Raw genomic sequence first — 17,121 nt, forward strand, 5'->3', positions numbered from 1 at the left:
TGGTTTTTAATTATTCAATAATTATATATTTTTGGTTACATATATTACAAAACGTTTAGAAAAAGTATTAATTTTAGAAAGATTATTTTAATTTTACATTTTTGTTGCTGTATACCCTTCCAATAATTGGGCCAAGAATTTCAAAATTTTATGGCGTGCCTCAACCAGTTGAGGTGGATCAGTTTTAATGGGTTCATACATGTTGGCACAATGGGCAGTACCTATAAGAAAACAAAAATAAATATTAGAAAATAATTTAAAATTAATTTCCAACAACAAACCTTCAATATAAATAGTTGGAGTATTTTTATTTATGGGTTTTATCAAACCCAAAGCATGCCAGGGATCTATGGAACCGTGAACATATAAAACATTTGTAGTTGTGGGTTTCAAGCCCCCATAATAAGCATTGGTTGATGAAATAACCGAATTCAGGTAGTCGGAATTCATGCTAAAATTTTTTAAAATAAAAAAACAATCATTTTCCTAGCTTTTAAATGATAGTTTTGTTCCTTTCTTACTTGTCACCATAAATATCCATACACTGCTTGACAAAGAAATCCAATTTGAAACGATCACCAAATGTATCGCTGGGCTTTTCTGATGTCTGATAGAAACCAAATTCATTGCATGTCTGCCAGGTCCATTGACGTGCCCCCTTGGCCACTTCCGATGTCCATGAAATGTTTTGCATTTCCTTAATCATTTTATCATATTTATAATCTAAACATTTCTCATTGGCCTCTTCTAGAATCATACTATTGACAGCTGCCAAACGTGTAACCGGAGGTCCAATTGTTGTATTCAACATAACATCACACACCTCATCGATGGTAATTTTTGCATGTGGACTGTTGTCTTTATTATATTGTACCACACCAGCAAAATCACTTGCAATATTTTCAAATAAATTGGAAATATCCAAATTGTTTTCAATTGAATCCTTAATGGGGGTACAGGTCCTGTGGGGGAGAATAATATATTATTTTAATATATGTATAAATTTTGAAATTTAATATGGAACTTACTTAAATTTCTCATCCAAAGTACGTTGACCAATCATGTGTTTCAAAAGTATTTCAACTTGGGCAAAACCCTTAGCCACAGCATCAACACATTCGGATTTATAGCTGGCCAATGATGCCTTGACAACCTCAAAGTATTCTACAAAGAAAAATTAATTAATCGTTTAAGAATTTTAAGATAAAAATTGTAATTTTTTACCTGTAAAATCCAATTTTGCAAGTAGTGGTCCACTGGTACTTATGGATCCATATATTAAATCAGGATATTTTTCCCTAGCCCATGCAGCCAACGATCCAGGATAAGAACCTCCAAATGCAATCCATTTTTGTGAGGGTGCCAAATTATATTGTTCCTTCATGGCCAGTACGAATGCGCCCAAATCGGCAAGGGCTTGCTTAGATGTTAAATATTGCAAATTTTCGGTTGAGAGGTCGCTACATGCAAGAATAAACGCATATAATAATTTATTGAATGGAGTTATTTTAAAATACAAATAAACTTCGCAGGTTAACCCTCAGTGGTAACAAAATAATTCTGAGTTGCTATTGTTAAATAGAATTGAAATAAAATGGGAATATTTTCGAACCATTGGAACCTTACATCTCCAGATGTTTCATGATAATAATAACCATGATGTAAAATCCAAAAATGTCTGATGGGTCGGTTGATTTGTTCCCAAATGAAAAACTACAAGGGTACATAAATGCCGACCGACAGCTAATACAGTGGATGGATTCAGATTTAGCTACACATTAACACCTCTGCTACGTCTCTCTCCCGGATTTATGACTTTACCTGAGGTTAACCAACACATGATCTAAATTAACTTTAATTATACAACTCACCTTGTTGGATGTGATTTACCATAGAAACGATGTTCCAATTGAAAACATAATGCACCAAAATGTTCAGCATAATGGATCCAGGCACCTTCACGCATCCATTTCTTTGAGGCCTCAGCTTCACCTGAACAAAAAATAAAGAATACAACATAAATTCCATATAACGATTAGGCCTAAAGGTAACCACTCCAACTTACCACCAATCATCAGGAATATCGGTGCCGTACTATCATTACGATAGTATTCATCATTTACAAAATATCGTTGTTTCCATGTTGGCTTATTTGCGGCATCACTAAAATGATCCAATGGCTGTTCAAACCATAAATCGGGTACTTCACGTTCCCTTTGTAGGGAAGGAATTTTAGTTGGTTCACCAAGGAAACCGTGCCAATAACGTCCCAAATGATAGCGCTTACTTAAGGCTACCACTCCAGTTTTATTATCAGCAAACAAATATAGGCATGCACAGAATAGTAGAATATTCCGCCAGCAGAGATAATGAGAGGCTGAGCCAGGGACGACAGCCATGTTTTTTTTGTTTCTTATTGCTTTGGTCTACGCTTGTCTTCTGTATTCAGTCGTTCAAAACCTCAGTGCAAGTGATATGGAATTGATTATTAAAGCGATAAAGCTGGAAATAAAAATACTATTTGATTGCAATATTTTCTTAGTGTGGATTCAATTTATACAGTTTTTTAGTTAGTTTTTAATTGATTATTGTTTAATTTGCAATTTTTTTGTGAAGGCTTTTCTTTGTCTATGCTTTGCTGCTTACCTCTGTATTTCTTCTTTTGTTTGTTGTATTAGTTTATTTGGTAAATTCGCGAATTTGTACTTTCCATGCAATGGAAAGCTCAACTGTGACCAACCGCCTCAAATGCTGATTTGCGAATGCTTATCATGTCATGTTTCTCGCAAATTGATACGGGCCGGCATAAAATACTCTCAATGCGTTTTGCATTGCAAATTTGTTATTGGAGAACTACAACCGGAGAAATCTTTTCCATTGCTCATCATCATTCTCTTTATCGAATTGTGTGTGTGTGTGCTCTCTTTACTAAGTAAATGGTTATATGGTAGAGTTGTTTTGTTTGTCTTTTTCACAACCCAAACAACACCAAATCAGCTGATATTTTCCAAAATATTTATGAAATGCTCCAGCGTCTGGATCAAAAATAAAAAAGTTTCATTTTCCTGAGATTCTAATCAGTAAATGTTTATCGACAGAAATACCGACAATGACAAATAACTGCATATTTTCATTTGCTTTTATTTTCGTTAAATATCAAAAATGTTCGTTAATAAACGACCAAAATATAGTAGTCGTTAGGACCTACCCACAGATATGAATATGTTGACATAAATCGTATTTTTGTAGGATAGTTACAGAATTGCACAACAGGTATTTTTGATCTCAAATTTAACTCACATTAGGACTATTTGTCCATTTCTTATTGTACTTCACGTATAAATAATAGTTTTTAATTTCGATTTTTAATATTTGTTTCCAATACTACGATTGGATTATCCAATCATCAACGGGGAATTGAAGAATGCTTAGTTGTCCTAATCTTAAGGATCTTCAAAAAAAATTAAAATAAATAGATGGAGATAATCAGGTCACTTTTCCCGGTACCTTCTAGGTTCAACATTTTAAAAAATCTTAACTCTTACATAAAGCGAATGGATTATACGATTTGGTCCTTTTGGGTTACCTAATAATTGATATATATTCTTATGTATCATATATTGCATAAAATGCGAAATAAAGTTCACCGGAGACGGTAACGTCCGCCACTACGGACCTGGTTATATACAAACATTATAAAAAAATCTGTCATATTATAGTCTGAGGGCATGGTATAATTATACATAATTATACCATGGCTTAGGGGATATCTTTGGTAACGGCACTGACATTACCCCTTTATAAATTACCTTCGCCATTTTTTGTTTTGTCGACATTTCGGAATTTTAGGGGATAAAAAACCAACATGGAGAAGATTTTATATATAGGCTTATTAGCATTTTAGATACCCATTAAGTATTTTCAAGGTGTTAGCAACATTTTCCCTGTAATTTAACATTTGTGTTTCTCAGAGGCAATAATACTAACCCATATTTTTCAAAATGGCGACCAAGAGATATTTTATTGCAGGTATTTTAATATTCCTATTTTCAAAAGCATTCTCTTAATTGTCAAACTCAAATATTGATTTGTAAAATATTTTTTTATAATTAAAAATTGTTTTTTAAGACAACCCAAATGTTTTCAAAATCTTCAGTATTTAAAATGGCCTCCACAAATGTGGAAATAGCAAAAAAATGTTTAATACTTATTAACCGACATCGAATACATACAGGCATCCTCAGGCCCAGATTAAGATTAACGCCAAAATCAGCAATACAATCTTGGGGCCTTGATATGTATGAAAAGTTGTCCAACCTTAAAACGATGCGACAAATGAGTACAGATGGAACGAAATCTGGTGATTCGAATAAATCCTTTGAAGAAAAGAAGAATACAAATGAATCGAAAAAAGTGACACAAACTAATTCTAAACATTTGCCAAGTAGCACTGAACAACCGATAGAGGAAGGTGACAAAGGTTCTCAAGAGCCACGTACAGTACTCAAGAAAGTTTTCAAGAAGAGAACTCGTCAGGAATCAAGGGGTAAGATTATTCCTTTTTTGTTGTTTAATGTGTTCCTATTTAATTGTACGTTTTTGGTGTTGTTGCTATTTCAGATGCCCTTAATGATCCTGCTAATATGTTATCACGTCGCCGAGGTGGTAAACGAAGAATTATGATTGTTCAGCTATTGGAAAATACGGAAAATATTGGTAACTTTAATACAATGGGTAGGAGAAATCTTTATAAAATAGAAATATTTCTAGTTAAAATGCATTATTTAAATATACCATATAAATATTGCAGAAAATCCGGATACAAAATCTAAACAGTATAAATTAGAAATACTGGCCGATCATGAAGGAATTGCCAAATCGATATTGACACCAAAGAAAGGTAAAGATATTTAGAGAGGAACTTCATAGTAATTTTCTTTTTTTTATTTTTTAAGTTCACATTGAATATATGGAAGAAGAAAACTTAAAAGATATTGAATTGGAAAAGAAGCCATCAATTAAAAACGAGCCTCCATCCCCAGCTAATGTTGCAATTAGAAGTGATACCAAAAAGGCACTTGTAAATGCCGAAACGGATCAATTGATAAAAATTAAGTTTTCAAAGGATAATCCGGCGACACAGAGCATCAATTCGAAAATAGATTCCAATAAAACAATAGAAAATAATTCGAAAAAGACAGAGGATTTGAAGAGCAAAGACAATTCTACAACAGATATTAAGGGTAAGTTTTATAAAGTTCAGTTGAAGGCAATGAAATATAAGAAATTGGAAGTCTTTTTTCACAATTTCTGACAAAAGTTAAGGCATATGACATTCTTGAGCTATCCAATATCAAAATGTGTATCAAAATTTTATTTTATTCATATAGCAATCGATCCTGCCGCTTTGAAACCTGTCACAGAAGTTTCTGTAAAACCAATGCAACATTACAAACCATTGGATTTGAAATGTAAGTTTATTCACGATAAATAGAATCCAGTCGCTTGAAAGGTATTTGTTTTTGTATTGTCATATCTGGGTTTTCGTAATTACATCTTCCTATGTTTTACCAGTATTTTTTTGAAATGTATTGTGACGATTTTAAAACTCACCTTGTCAATTATGTGTTTTTTATTTATTCTTCTTATTATTGCAGATGAAAAAACTTCAAAACCAACGAAACCTTTAAAACAGTCATTAGAATCAAATTCATTACTACCAGATATAACTAAGGATAAACATCCAAACCAATCCAAGCTACTTAAAGATGACACTCAATACAATAAATTAATGAGTGAATCTAAGACGACTACCAATTCGAGTGATGCTGCAAACAATAATTCAATATCTTCGAATAAAATTAACTTTACCAAAGATGAAATTAAATTGAACAATTCAAATACGAAATCAAACCATAGTGGTGAGTATTTAAAAATTAATTCGTTAATTTTTTATTAGTCTAGGTTTATACATGCAACTTTTGTAAGCAACTCTGCTGAGAAATTTAAATGAGAATCGTAGTGAGCAGCAGCAGAGTTGTTTAAAAAAAATTGCATGTATAAACCCAGACATAGCAAAATACTAAACTAATTAGTTTTTTTTTCATTTAATTGTCAAAATAGCTGTTAACAATATAAAAGATTGAAATTAAAACAGTTAAAATAAATAATTTATTAACGCCCTTTTTATTTAGTTCATATCGTAGAATCCAGATTTAATAATTAATATATAAAAATCTAACATTTCGTTAACAGATTCAATATTTCTGATGTCCCTGCCATCCAAAGAAGAAATAAAACAAGCCAAACAAACAAAAAATATCGCAGAACTTCCCAATAAAGCGACAATAAAACCAATTTCAACTCAAAATGATTTATTAAAGGACAATGTTAAGTCCTTGCCTAATGTAACAGCAAATAAAAATGTTCCAAAAACTAATACCCAACAACCTTTAAATGATAACCCAAAGGTGGATGTAACAGATCGAAAATCGAATTCGAATAAAACACATATACCAAATATTGGTGAGTCTGTGCATTGAAAAAAAATAAAATGAAATAAAAAAATTAGTCTGATTTGATTTTTTTCAGATCAAAATCCTGTTCATAGTAAAAACTCTGTAAAAAATTTGAATGTAAATGCAGCCTCTAAATCAATGGAATCTATTAAATCGGATGACATCAAGAATTCATCATCTTCGACAAGTAGTAAGTAATTGCAAACACACAAAAATCCTATAAGACGAACTTAACAATTGAACTGACTGTAATTTTGGATATTGAATGGTAAAAGAATTTCTTGCAGAAAAATTATTACAGTATGGGTGTCATTTTGGATATTTTTCAAAGTAAATGTAATTGGTCATATATGGTTCCTAACGGATAAAGGGAAGGTTGCCAGGCATATATAGATCAATGTTTTGACACATAACAGCCACGTTCTTGTATACCCTTCAGGTGTATATTAAATTTGTCATTTCCTTTGCAAAACCTCAAAAGATTCACAAGAGTCTCCATAAAGTATATATGATCAAAAAACAATTATGTAAATTGTTTAATGTCTGTCTATTGAAATCACTACTCTAATTATGAAAAATTCGGGATTTAGGTATTGCCCCCATATAACGTTTCCCATAATATTCCGAATTTCAATAAACCGGACAGTTTTTCAACCTAATTGGAATAGTTCTCTCTTTTCGGTTTATCTTTGCATATATTCACCATTAAACAGTACCGCCCCATTTTCTCAGAGTATAAACAACCTACAAGCAGATTGCTTGCAATGTCAAAGCCCTCATATAAATGTACACCCCATTGGGGACTATATAAAGACCACATTAGGGAATATACCCTATTTAACTTCTTCATATTTCTTGGCACTTTACCTGTTCTCATTATTTTTTTAATATTGTTTTCATCCGCAGAATGTCCAAAAAATATGTTTGGCGATTGCATGACAACGGAACAATTAAAACAAAATCAAGAGAAATTAAAAATATTTCAACAAAAGAAAGACATGTTGAATAAAGGTGAGAGGTGAGAAATATAAATAATAATTAAGAATAGATTTCACCCAGTTGTAGTGCGTAAAAAAAAGATTTGATACATTATAACTATAAGCGGAATTTTGACATTTTATTAAAAAGAATAAATATTTTGAGTTCGATTTGATTTAAATCATACTTTTAATATATTTCATTAAATTAAAACAAATATACGTAGAGTTGGGCAAAAAAACCTTAACGCCAACATAAGGACTCCGACTCCTCATACCTGATTGATAACAACGTACATAATAACATACAAATGATATGATAATTTCCATTGTTCTCAACTATTATTAAATGAATTATGTTCCATTTAAATTGTATTACAATAAAGTGTGTGATTTAATTTAATTTTATTTTCCAGAAAACAAAATGACAACAAAACCAACAAAAAACCTTGGTATCCCAGATGGTGGAAATCGAAGTAAACCAAAGGGATTCAATAGCGCTAAAGGTATACATTCCAGCATACATATCCATAACATGTTAACATTTACAAATATTAACTAGGAACCAATAATAAAACCTGGAACACCTTTACAATCTCCATCATTTATATTGGTATTAGTTTGATGTTTTATGGAATTCTAAAGACAAACAATTCATTAAATTTGTTGCAAAACTTTTTGCGATCACTTCAAGAACTACACCAAGAAGAAAAACTTATTGTGCAAACGGCATTGTACGAAAAGGATGTGAAGAACACAAATACCAAAGATGATGACGCCATAGATAATTCACCACAGAAATTGGAGGCCATTGAAGCCGAAACCAAAATTGTTAATAGTTTAAAAGAAGTGTAACTTGAAGACAAAAAAACAAACACTTTGAATTTTTATTTTGATATAATTATTGTAAAAACAATATATAAATTCGAAATTGTAGAAGTCATATTTCATATTTTTTTTAAATTTCTTATCAACGAAAATGTCAAGATTTCTATCAAAATTATTCGTGATAGATACCAAATCCTTTTGGAATTGTAATCAGAAATTTAATGGAAGCATTAAGCGTAATCTGAGTACCAAATTAACAAACAAGCCCAAGAATACAAATTGCAATTACCGTGGATCGGCAACCAAATGCCCACCATGCTCGGAAAAATCTAAAAATGGAAACTTCATTCGGGATAAATGCGATGTGTTTGATAAACCACACGCCAATAGCAAACCCTATCGCATTTTATCCTTTTGTATGTTTCCCATTATTATCGCATTGGCCATAAATGTTTTCGGATCACCCCATGAAGAAATGGAATTAGAATATGTCCCATATGAATATATGTATCGACGTCTAAAACGTTTTGCCTGGGCAGATGGTCAGAAAACATTTTTCCATGGCCCTAATAATCTGTTGCCAAACGAAGAAACTTACAAGCCGGAACTGAAACGTAATATTGATGAGGAAAATCTGAAAAGACGCAAGAAATTACGTGAACAGCATGCCAAAGAAGAATTAGAAAGGCGAAGAGCCAGGCATGAGGGAAGAGCATGAGATGAATTTTGGAAATAGTAACAAGTTAGAATTCAATTTTCTAATAATAAAATATGATAACAAAATAAAAGTTTGGTGATGAAAATCAGAGTCATTGATAAAATAACTTTAGAATTTCAAATTTTTTAAATATTCTTCAAAATCCACGCCCGCATTTACCTTGTCATGGCATGACTATACAAAGTAGTCTCATGACTAGGGGCATGACTATACAAGGTAGTTTTATAGACAGGGAACTTAAGACTATTAATAAATATAAATGATTCAAAATTTTTTGCAAGATTTGCGTACATTTCGAAGGAAGATATTTTGGTTTTAATTTTGAAAGCTGAATGTTGTCAAAAGCAAATTTATGAAAAAATTGGAAACATATGAGACTACCTTGTATAGTTATGCCATGTTACCTTGTATGGATCTCTAAAAATATATTTTTTAAAAAACCACGCCTATAATAGTCTCTAAAAATATTCTTAAATAATTACACGCCTGTATTGTTCTCTAGATAATGTTTCATTAAATTTTCATTTTTGGTCCTTGAAAAATTATTCTTTAAAAATCTTGAAAAATATATTTTAAAAATCTTTAAAATAGGTCCTTCAAAAATATTCTTTAAAAGCCCCACTTATGTATTGGTCCATGTAAATGTTGTTAAAAAATGTACGTCTTTTTTTGTTCCATAAAGAAATATATTTAAAAAATCTACACTTGTAAAATATTTCTTTAAAAATCGTTGAAAAATAGTCCCAATTTATATTAGGCGAGTTTAATTGCGGCAAGTCTTTGTTTGAAGGAGAGAGGGGCAAGGGGAATAGAACTTGAAATAAATTGCTCGTACCGACAATTTTCTGGCAATTCGTTTTGTGAATTTTGTTTGTAGTGTCAGTAATTTAACAATCCAGAACATTGTCAAAAAAAATATATTTTTGAAATCGAATTGCCTTGTATAGACGAATGAAGCAAGTTCAAAAGAGAACGATAAAAATTGCCGCAAGTAAACTCGCCTAATATAAATCAGGACATATACGGCATTTACATTAGAACTTTTTACCGGGTTAACCTACTTTATGAGGATTTATTTGGCATATATTCAAAGGAATTGAAAATTTAAACCCACTGGGTTAACCAAATCCGGTTAAATGTAAACGACCTTATATATTTTAAAAATATAGTTCACGACGCAGTTCATTTATTGGGAAACCCTACGAATCATATATGACTTTCAAATGACATTAGGATTTTTTTATATTTAATTTTCTAGAAATAACATTTGTTTTTTTTTCTTTCAAGTATTTTTTAAAAATTAAAATGTTTAGTTCAATTTCGAGACGTTTGACTTCTTTTTTACCAAATATACGAAATTTCCCATTTCAATTATATTCCAATGTAGCAAAATCTCCAGAACATCCCATTAAGGGTCTTAGCGCAAAAAAGAAAACCAACGGTAAACAGAAATGGAATAAACAAAAATTCCAATCAAAGCTAAAGCAATCTGGTAGTGGAGCATCCATTGCGAAAACCTCTAAATGTCAGTGGCCAGATTCGATTGGTACCAAAGATAAACCTCCAATTAAAAAATCACCCCCAACATCTCATATCAAGGACAAGTGTGATATTTTTGAAGTTCCTAAGGGTAGTAGTAAATGTTTTCGTTTAATTTCATACTGTCTGCTGCCATTAATTGGTGGCCTATCGGGATATGTCCTTACACAACACGAAGAGAAAGAACGTACATTTGTACCCTATGAATATATGTATAGACGTTTGAAACGTTTTGCTTGGGGAGATGGCAAGACGACATTCTTCCATGGTCCTAACAATTTTCGTCCAGAAAATGAACAATATGAAGCAAAACCTAGAAATTTTGAGGAGGATTTTGAAGTACGGAAGGCTTTAAGGGATCAACATGCCAAAGAAGAAATGGCAAGGAGAAAATCAAGACATGCCAAGAATAAAAAGAGTAATAATAAATGAAAAATAGAAAAATTTAAAATACAAAAAGATTTCAAAAAGGGATCGAGATAATAATTAAATTTAAAATGTTTATAAATTATTAGAGTAAACCATAAATTATTTAGTTTTTTGTATACCTGTATATAATTTTATTAATAAAAAATATATATCTGTATTATAAAATAAGTCTTTTCTTCAAATTCTCCTCCCTCAACATTTTTTAACATCTATATGCTGATTGACACAATTCATTTCAATTTTCTTTTGCATATCCACCGGTGGACACTCAATTAGATTGACATTATTTTTGGGTGTATTTGCCACCAGTTCAGTGATATTTTCACGTCGTTGACTATTATTACTGCGAGCACTGGCCCTTTGTTCCATAGTTTCCGATTTTAATTTGGAAGAGATTTTTAATTGATTGAAATCCGATAGAGGATTACTGGAGCCGATGTTCTATTTGAAAAGAAAATCAATTTAATAGGTTATTTTAGAATAAAATGAGACAAGTATTTACCTCTGGCATATCCCATATGATAATGCAACCATCTGAACATCCAGACACAAAGAATTTACCACATGGACTAAAGGCCACACTTTTTACGGCAGAGGCATGTTCACTGCCCTGGGCAACAACTATACCACGATTGTATTCCCAAAGCTAGGTTATAAAAAATAGGAAATATAAATTGAATGAAAATGAATTGCAAAATTTGAAGATCTGTAAACTCTAATAGAACTTTTTGTCGAATCGGACTCGTTTCGTTGTGTATCGTGGATGAAAAAGTCATTGGAACAATTTCACAACTCTCAACTCACCTTCACCATTTGATCACTGCCCACCGAAACAAAATAATCACCCGTAGCATTTATATCAATATGATTTACAGATGATTTTCCCGAACCTTGAAGTTCTCGTATTAGACTACCATTATATACGGCCCAGTAACGTATGCGACCATCAGTGCCACAAGTCAAAATTTGAATGCCGGTCGGGAAATATTTCGCTGTCATAAATTGAGTATTTGCAGTTATGACATTTTTACGGGTCATGCGACTGCGCAACAAACCATATCCGATTAAAATATTTAATTTTTTTAATAAAAAAATCTTTGAACTTACTTTACATCCCATATAACACAAGAACCATCACAGCTGGCGGAGATCACTTCAGTATCGGTATTATTAAAATCCAATGATGTAATGGGACCCGAATGATCTTTCAGCACACCAACAAGACTTTGACGAAATGGTTCAATTTTCCAGACGCGTACTTGACCCTCAATACCGCCAGTAACAATAATACGTCCCGAGGATGATATAGCCAAGGCACTGCAACCTAAAATTGAGAAGTTAAAATAAACCCCTTCAAAAAATACGCTTCATCGTTCCCCGATATTTTTATTTTCAAGGCCTTGGAGTATATTTAAAAAAAAGTATTCTTAAGAAGCCTTTACCCGCAGGCCTTATACGCCCCTATTAAAATATTGTTTTTTAATCCAGGTTTTAACTTATGAAGCCATCAAAAAATATTCTTTAGAATATTCACGTTTCCGCATTTGAAACGATTCCTTAATAAACCCACTCATGTTATCTATTAAATAACTCCTGAGAGTATTGTATATACAGAAATCCGATTAACAGATATGTTTGTCACAAAACTAACTTGTATTAACTAATTAACCTCACCCTTATTGTGAGCATTCGGTATGGCATAAATCAATCTTCCGGTGATGGGTGTAAAGGCCCGTATAACACCATCATTCCACACCGATACCAGGCTACTACCATCATTGGTAAATGCTAGATCTGCACACTGGAAATTATATACCATAATGCGCAATAATTCCTGTAAACGTTTTGTGGACCAGATGCGTATGGTTTCATAGCCGGCTGTGGCGAACACCGATGAAAGGTTTCTGTTGGAACAACGAAATAAAATATATTATTCGGACTTCTTCCTCTGTTGCATCTTCCTTACTTGGGGAAAATAATATTGTGGACTGCCTCCCTGTGCGAGGTCTTTAGCAATTTCAAAGTAAATAATTTGATATTCAGCAAATAGATTTCATTGGCTTCGGTGGCAATGTAATACTCAATGGGTGTTATTTGAACCATGGAGGTAATTGCACCATTAACTTTTGTTCTTTTCAGCTGGAAAATAATAACCAACGATAATATTTTTCGATTGTAATGGAGCGAAAAATGTCCTTACCGTTTTCAACATTGGCCAGGTGGGACTTGGATAATTTTTAAAACTTGTCTCCTTGATATCTTTACGTTCTTCGACCAATTCAACCGTTCCATCACCTGCACCCATTAGCAACAGCCCATCGTCGACAATATAAACCACTCTCAACCCGTTTATGTAACGATTGCAGTCTTTACCAAATGGTTTCCTTGGATTATGGGTTCCATATGCTCCCATCATAGACGAGAACGTTCCGGATCTTGTGACATTATTGGTATCACAACAGTTGAGTATAATTTTAATAACATCTCCACTAAATGTTCCCAAATAGACATATTCATCCCGACGATCTATGGAAATGCTGGTATAGCGTCTTTGATGTTTACCCACATAGACATCATGGACATTGACTTTTTTCATTTCCCTCTGAATACTCCAAATGCGAAGATGTCCTTGTTGGAAAAATGATACATTTTATATGTTTATATCAATGGTACATACATATAGATATACTTACGATCGCCTGCAGTTAAAAAGAACGATGGGTTATCATGCAGAGCCCTTACAATAATGGCATTGCCATTAATGGATCTCGAGGCCACAGATCTACAAATTGGTGTACTACAAGTAAACACATTTTTAAATTAAAAAAATCATATGTATTCAAATTTATTTCGAACTTACAGTGTTGCAATATCAAAAACAATTACAGAACCGTCATCTCGTCCACCCACGGACACTACATACTTATCGTGTGCCGTAAAACAAATGGATTGGACACGAACCTGCAAAGATTTAAAATCACCATTTAGTATCAATGTTTGTGAAAACCCAGCTGGCATATATTGGGCGGTCAAAACGTCTACCATCCGTTTAGCCCTAAAATCCCAACCATAAAAAACTTGATTTCAGTTCCAAACTTACCTTGTGTAAATCATGTCTGGCCAATTCTTTACGTTCATCAAAATCCCACAAAATTACATAGCCTGGAAAGCCCATATTATTTATTTGACCCGAAGCCATATAACGACCACTTAAATAAAAGAGTTATTATTAAATACCATTCGGTAGTTTTTTCTTTAATTTTTAAATGAAATTACTTACCTTCGACTTATATCCAAACATGATATATTATTGGTGTGACCACCAATAAATTCCTGTTTATTTGTTTTTGTATCATCGATACCGATTTTAGTGCCCAATGGATATATAATATGCCGCTTGTCCGGATGCAAGTGTAAACCAAATTCTACTTTACCATTTATACCAAAAATTGCCCGCGGCTGCAAACGTTTCGTTTCAATTAGTTCAGAGGACATGTTACTTTTATTAAATTTTTAAAAAATATATATTTTTTCTTTAAGTTTTATTTAAAAATCCTAATACTAATATTGCACTTATTTTTCAATTGCCTTCAGTCTTTTTGTTTTGTTTGGAAAATGAAACGTTTATTGCCTTGCAAGGCCTTGTTGTCTAATTTGAAATTTCGATATTGTTACCAATGACAACAAATAAAAATCGTTATTTAATGAAAATAAAAAAACAATTGTTTCAGTTGTAAAAGGACGCCAAACAAAAAACTGTTGCTAGGGTTTGCAGAGGACCAGCAGGTGCTTTTAAATTGGAAATTTTGGAAATTCAAGGGTATCTGAATTAAGTTAAAATTGAGATTTTCATTTTATTTGTTTCATTTTTTTAATGTTTTGAAATCGAAGAGAATGGGGATCTGAGAAATGATAAATAAAATAACAAAATTTGAAACATACTTTTAGGCGTGTATATGAATGATATATGTGGTCTGTTCCAGTACTTTTTTAATAGTAAAGCTAGTAAAAGGGAAACATATCAAAATCGTTCTCAAATAATTTGAAAAGTTTGAGAACTCAAATCTACTAAATATGCCAAAATTAGATGACAATGCTTTAAAATATACATAACAGCCAAACAGAAAAAATGTTTTACAATTGTTGTGGGTTCAGGAACGGTTTTCGAGTAAAAGGTTGCAAAACTTGTAAAAATAGTAGATTCCTTTAAGTTCTGGACCTAAAAGCCTGGCTCCGGGAAACGGAAACGGATCCAGCATTTCAAACATAACGCCAGGTTGTGACCTCTTCAGGGGGAATAGTCATATTAGCGACTATGTTCCCTCTCATAGGGACTTTAATGACATGAAAGTTGAGTTTCCTAGTAGGGAATCCTGGACCCGTGGTTCCTTACCTCTGCCAGGTCTGTCATTCTTTAAAGACGGGTCAGAGATGGAGGCCTTTACTGTAGGGAATTAGGAACATATAACTCATATAAACTCAACAATCTCTGTAGCGTTTTTCAAGCAGAGATTCTTGCAATCACGAAAGCGGCCGAAAAAGTAAAATCACTTAATGCCGACATTACGGGACCGGTGACTATATATGTCGATAGTCAGGCGGCCCTTAAAGCGGTGTAGTCGCGTACTATAAACACAAAAGCGGTTCATGATTGCAAGTCGGCTTTGAATGATATACGACAGATAGTTAGTTTATGTTGGGTTCCAGAACATAGCGAAATTGAAGGGAATGAGATATCCGACGAGCTTGATCGAGAGGGCTCACAGTCGTCCAATCTTCCGATTGAGAGATCTGTGAAACCTCCCATCGGCTATTTCATTGGCAGAATCCGTGCGTTCTACTGCGAGGTAGTCGGCAAAAGATGGCTAAGAGAACCTGCTTGCAGAATCTCAAAATCTATCTGGCCTGAATTCTCTCGTAAAATAACGTCTTCGCTGCTGACACACAATAAGAGGGAGATCAAAATCATTGTGGGGATCATACCAGGTCCCTACAAGATTAGATCTCTCACTTCGAAGTAGGACTCCAGTGGAGAGGATTACTGTTGTCTATGTGAGGACGAAGAAGAACTGGAAACAATTGAACTCATCCTCTGTAAATGTCCTTCGCTGTTTAGCAGAAGACATAAACAGTTTGCATGATATGAAATTCTCCAAAATAGACCCAAACCAGATCCTAGGCTTTGTCAACAATTTGACATGGCTAAAATAACCTTTCTTCCGCTCTTCTTCTCTCAATATCTTTTCTCCTTGTTCCTCCACTCTCTCTTTTTCTTTTCTTTACAGGTAATATAAAAGGATGATCACAATGGACATAGTCTCCGAGTGGACGGTTGTTATTAACAACCGTACATCCCTAACCTAACCTTTAAGTTCTGAAACGAAACTAAAATCTATCTTCTTCTAGAATTCTACTGAGCAAAGTGAACTAAAGAAACTAGATAAACGAATGAGCTGGAAATCGTTCCAATCGTTCATTTAACGGCATAGTTCCATTGGACTAGTTCATTGCGGAACTACACAACTCTAATGTCAAAAGTCGACTTATATACCCCTTAAATCGCACAACATTTCATTTGATTTCTGATTAACAAGGGGGAGAGTAAAGAGTTCGCGACTTCGCTCAATAAGTGTAAAAAATCCCTGATATCAAAACGAAGACGAAAAAAAAATAAAATATTAAATGAAAATTGTATACAAATATAAATACCATTTTTATAATCATCCTAACGTTACAAACCAAATCTTTTTTTAAAAAGTCCGCCTGTATAAAAAAAAAAATATTAAAAGAATTCTAGAGAATCCCTTCAAATTCTCCCGTGAAAAATAAAAGTGTTAAACCCTCCCAATAATCCCCCCTTTTAAGTGTGTGTTTTGTGCATGTTATAGCAAAAAAAAAGCAACAACAACGACACAACAAAAGAGAGAAAAAAAAACAAATTAAAAAAGAACTTCCTGTCTTCTAAGAAATTTGAAGATAATACCAAAAAACGAACGCGATAGAGTCCAAAATTGAAAACAGAAAATCCATTAACGAAGTAGACAAGAAGTTCAGATATACGTCGTCAAAAAAAAACACACTTGATAAAATTTCTATTCATTTGGATAATCAA

At 32.9% G+C, this 17,121-nt stretch overlaps 2 protein-coding genes across 2 annotated transcripts; both read right to left on the reverse strand.

Annotated features, from left to right (window-relative positions):
• Positions 1–90: 90 nt before the first annotated feature.
• On the reverse strand, positions 91–2,399 carry LOC133328914 (putative serine protease K12H4.7). The gene is made up of 7 exons (XM_061537424.1): positions 2,066–2,399; positions 1,872–1,992; positions 1,225–1,460; positions 1,029–1,164; positions 522–962; positions 282–451; positions 91–221 (listed from the first exon to the last, which is right to left on the reverse strand). The coding sequence occupies exons 1-7, from the start codon at positions 2,397–2,399 to the stop codon at positions 94–96; spliced, it is 1,566 nt and encodes a 521-aa protein (XP_061393408.1). The 3' UTR covers positions 91–93.
• Positions 2,400–11,201: 8,802 nt separating this feature from the next.
• Positions 11,202–14,504, reverse strand: LOC133328925 (cilia- and flagella-associated protein 52). The gene is made up of 11 exons (XM_061537435.1): positions 14,290–14,504; positions 14,110–14,218; positions 13,870–13,970; positions 13,703–13,806; positions 13,210–13,637; positions 12,976–13,148; positions 12,684–12,913; positions 12,117–12,333; positions 11,814–12,051; positions 11,512–11,655; positions 11,202–11,450 (listed from the first exon to the last, which is right to left on the reverse strand). Exons 1-11 carry the CDS (start codon positions 14,502–14,504, stop codon positions 11,202–11,204), a joined length of 2,208 nt encoding a protein of 735 aa, XP_061393419.1.
• Positions 14,505–17,121: the final 2,617 nt, after the last annotated feature.

The sequence above is a fragment of the Musca vetustissima genome, unplaced genomic scaffold, assembly GCF_032173495.1.
Source record: "Musca vetustissima isolate MV318-11 ecotype Yass unplaced genomic scaffold, APGP_CSIRO_Mvet_v1 utg2113, whole genome shotgun sequence".
NCBI classification, from domain to species: domain Eukaryota; kingdom Metazoa; phylum Arthropoda; class Insecta; order Diptera; family Muscidae; genus Musca; species Musca vetustissima.

Excerpts from the sequence above, each read along its gene's own strand:
- LOC133328914 (XM_061537424.1), bottom strand. The coding sequence starts at position 2,399 with ATGGCTGTCGTCCCTGGCTCAGCCTCTCATTATCTCTGCTGGCGGAAT. Across the intron at positions 963-1,028 it reads ACTTTGGATGAGAAATTTAA|GACCTGTACCCCCATTAAGG; the intron begins GTAAGTTCCATA and ends TCTCCCCCACAG. Across the intron at positions 452-521 it reads ATGGATATTTATGGTGACAA|CATGAATTCCGACTACCTGA; the intron begins GTAAGAAAGGAA and ends AAAAAATTTTAG.
- LOC133328925 (XM_061537435.1), bottom strand. The coding sequence starts at position 14,504 with ATGTCCTCTGAACTAATTGAAACGAAACGTTTGCAGCCGCGGGCAATT. Across the intron at positions 12,334-12,683 it reads ACCGAATGCTCACAATAAGG|GTTGCAGTGCCTTGGCTATA; the intron begins GTGAGGTTAATT and ends TCTCAATTTTAG. Across the intron at positions 11,656-11,813 it reads GCAGTGATCAAATGGTGAAG|CTTTGGGAATACAATCGTGG; the intron begins GTGAGTTGAGAG and ends TTTATAACCTAG.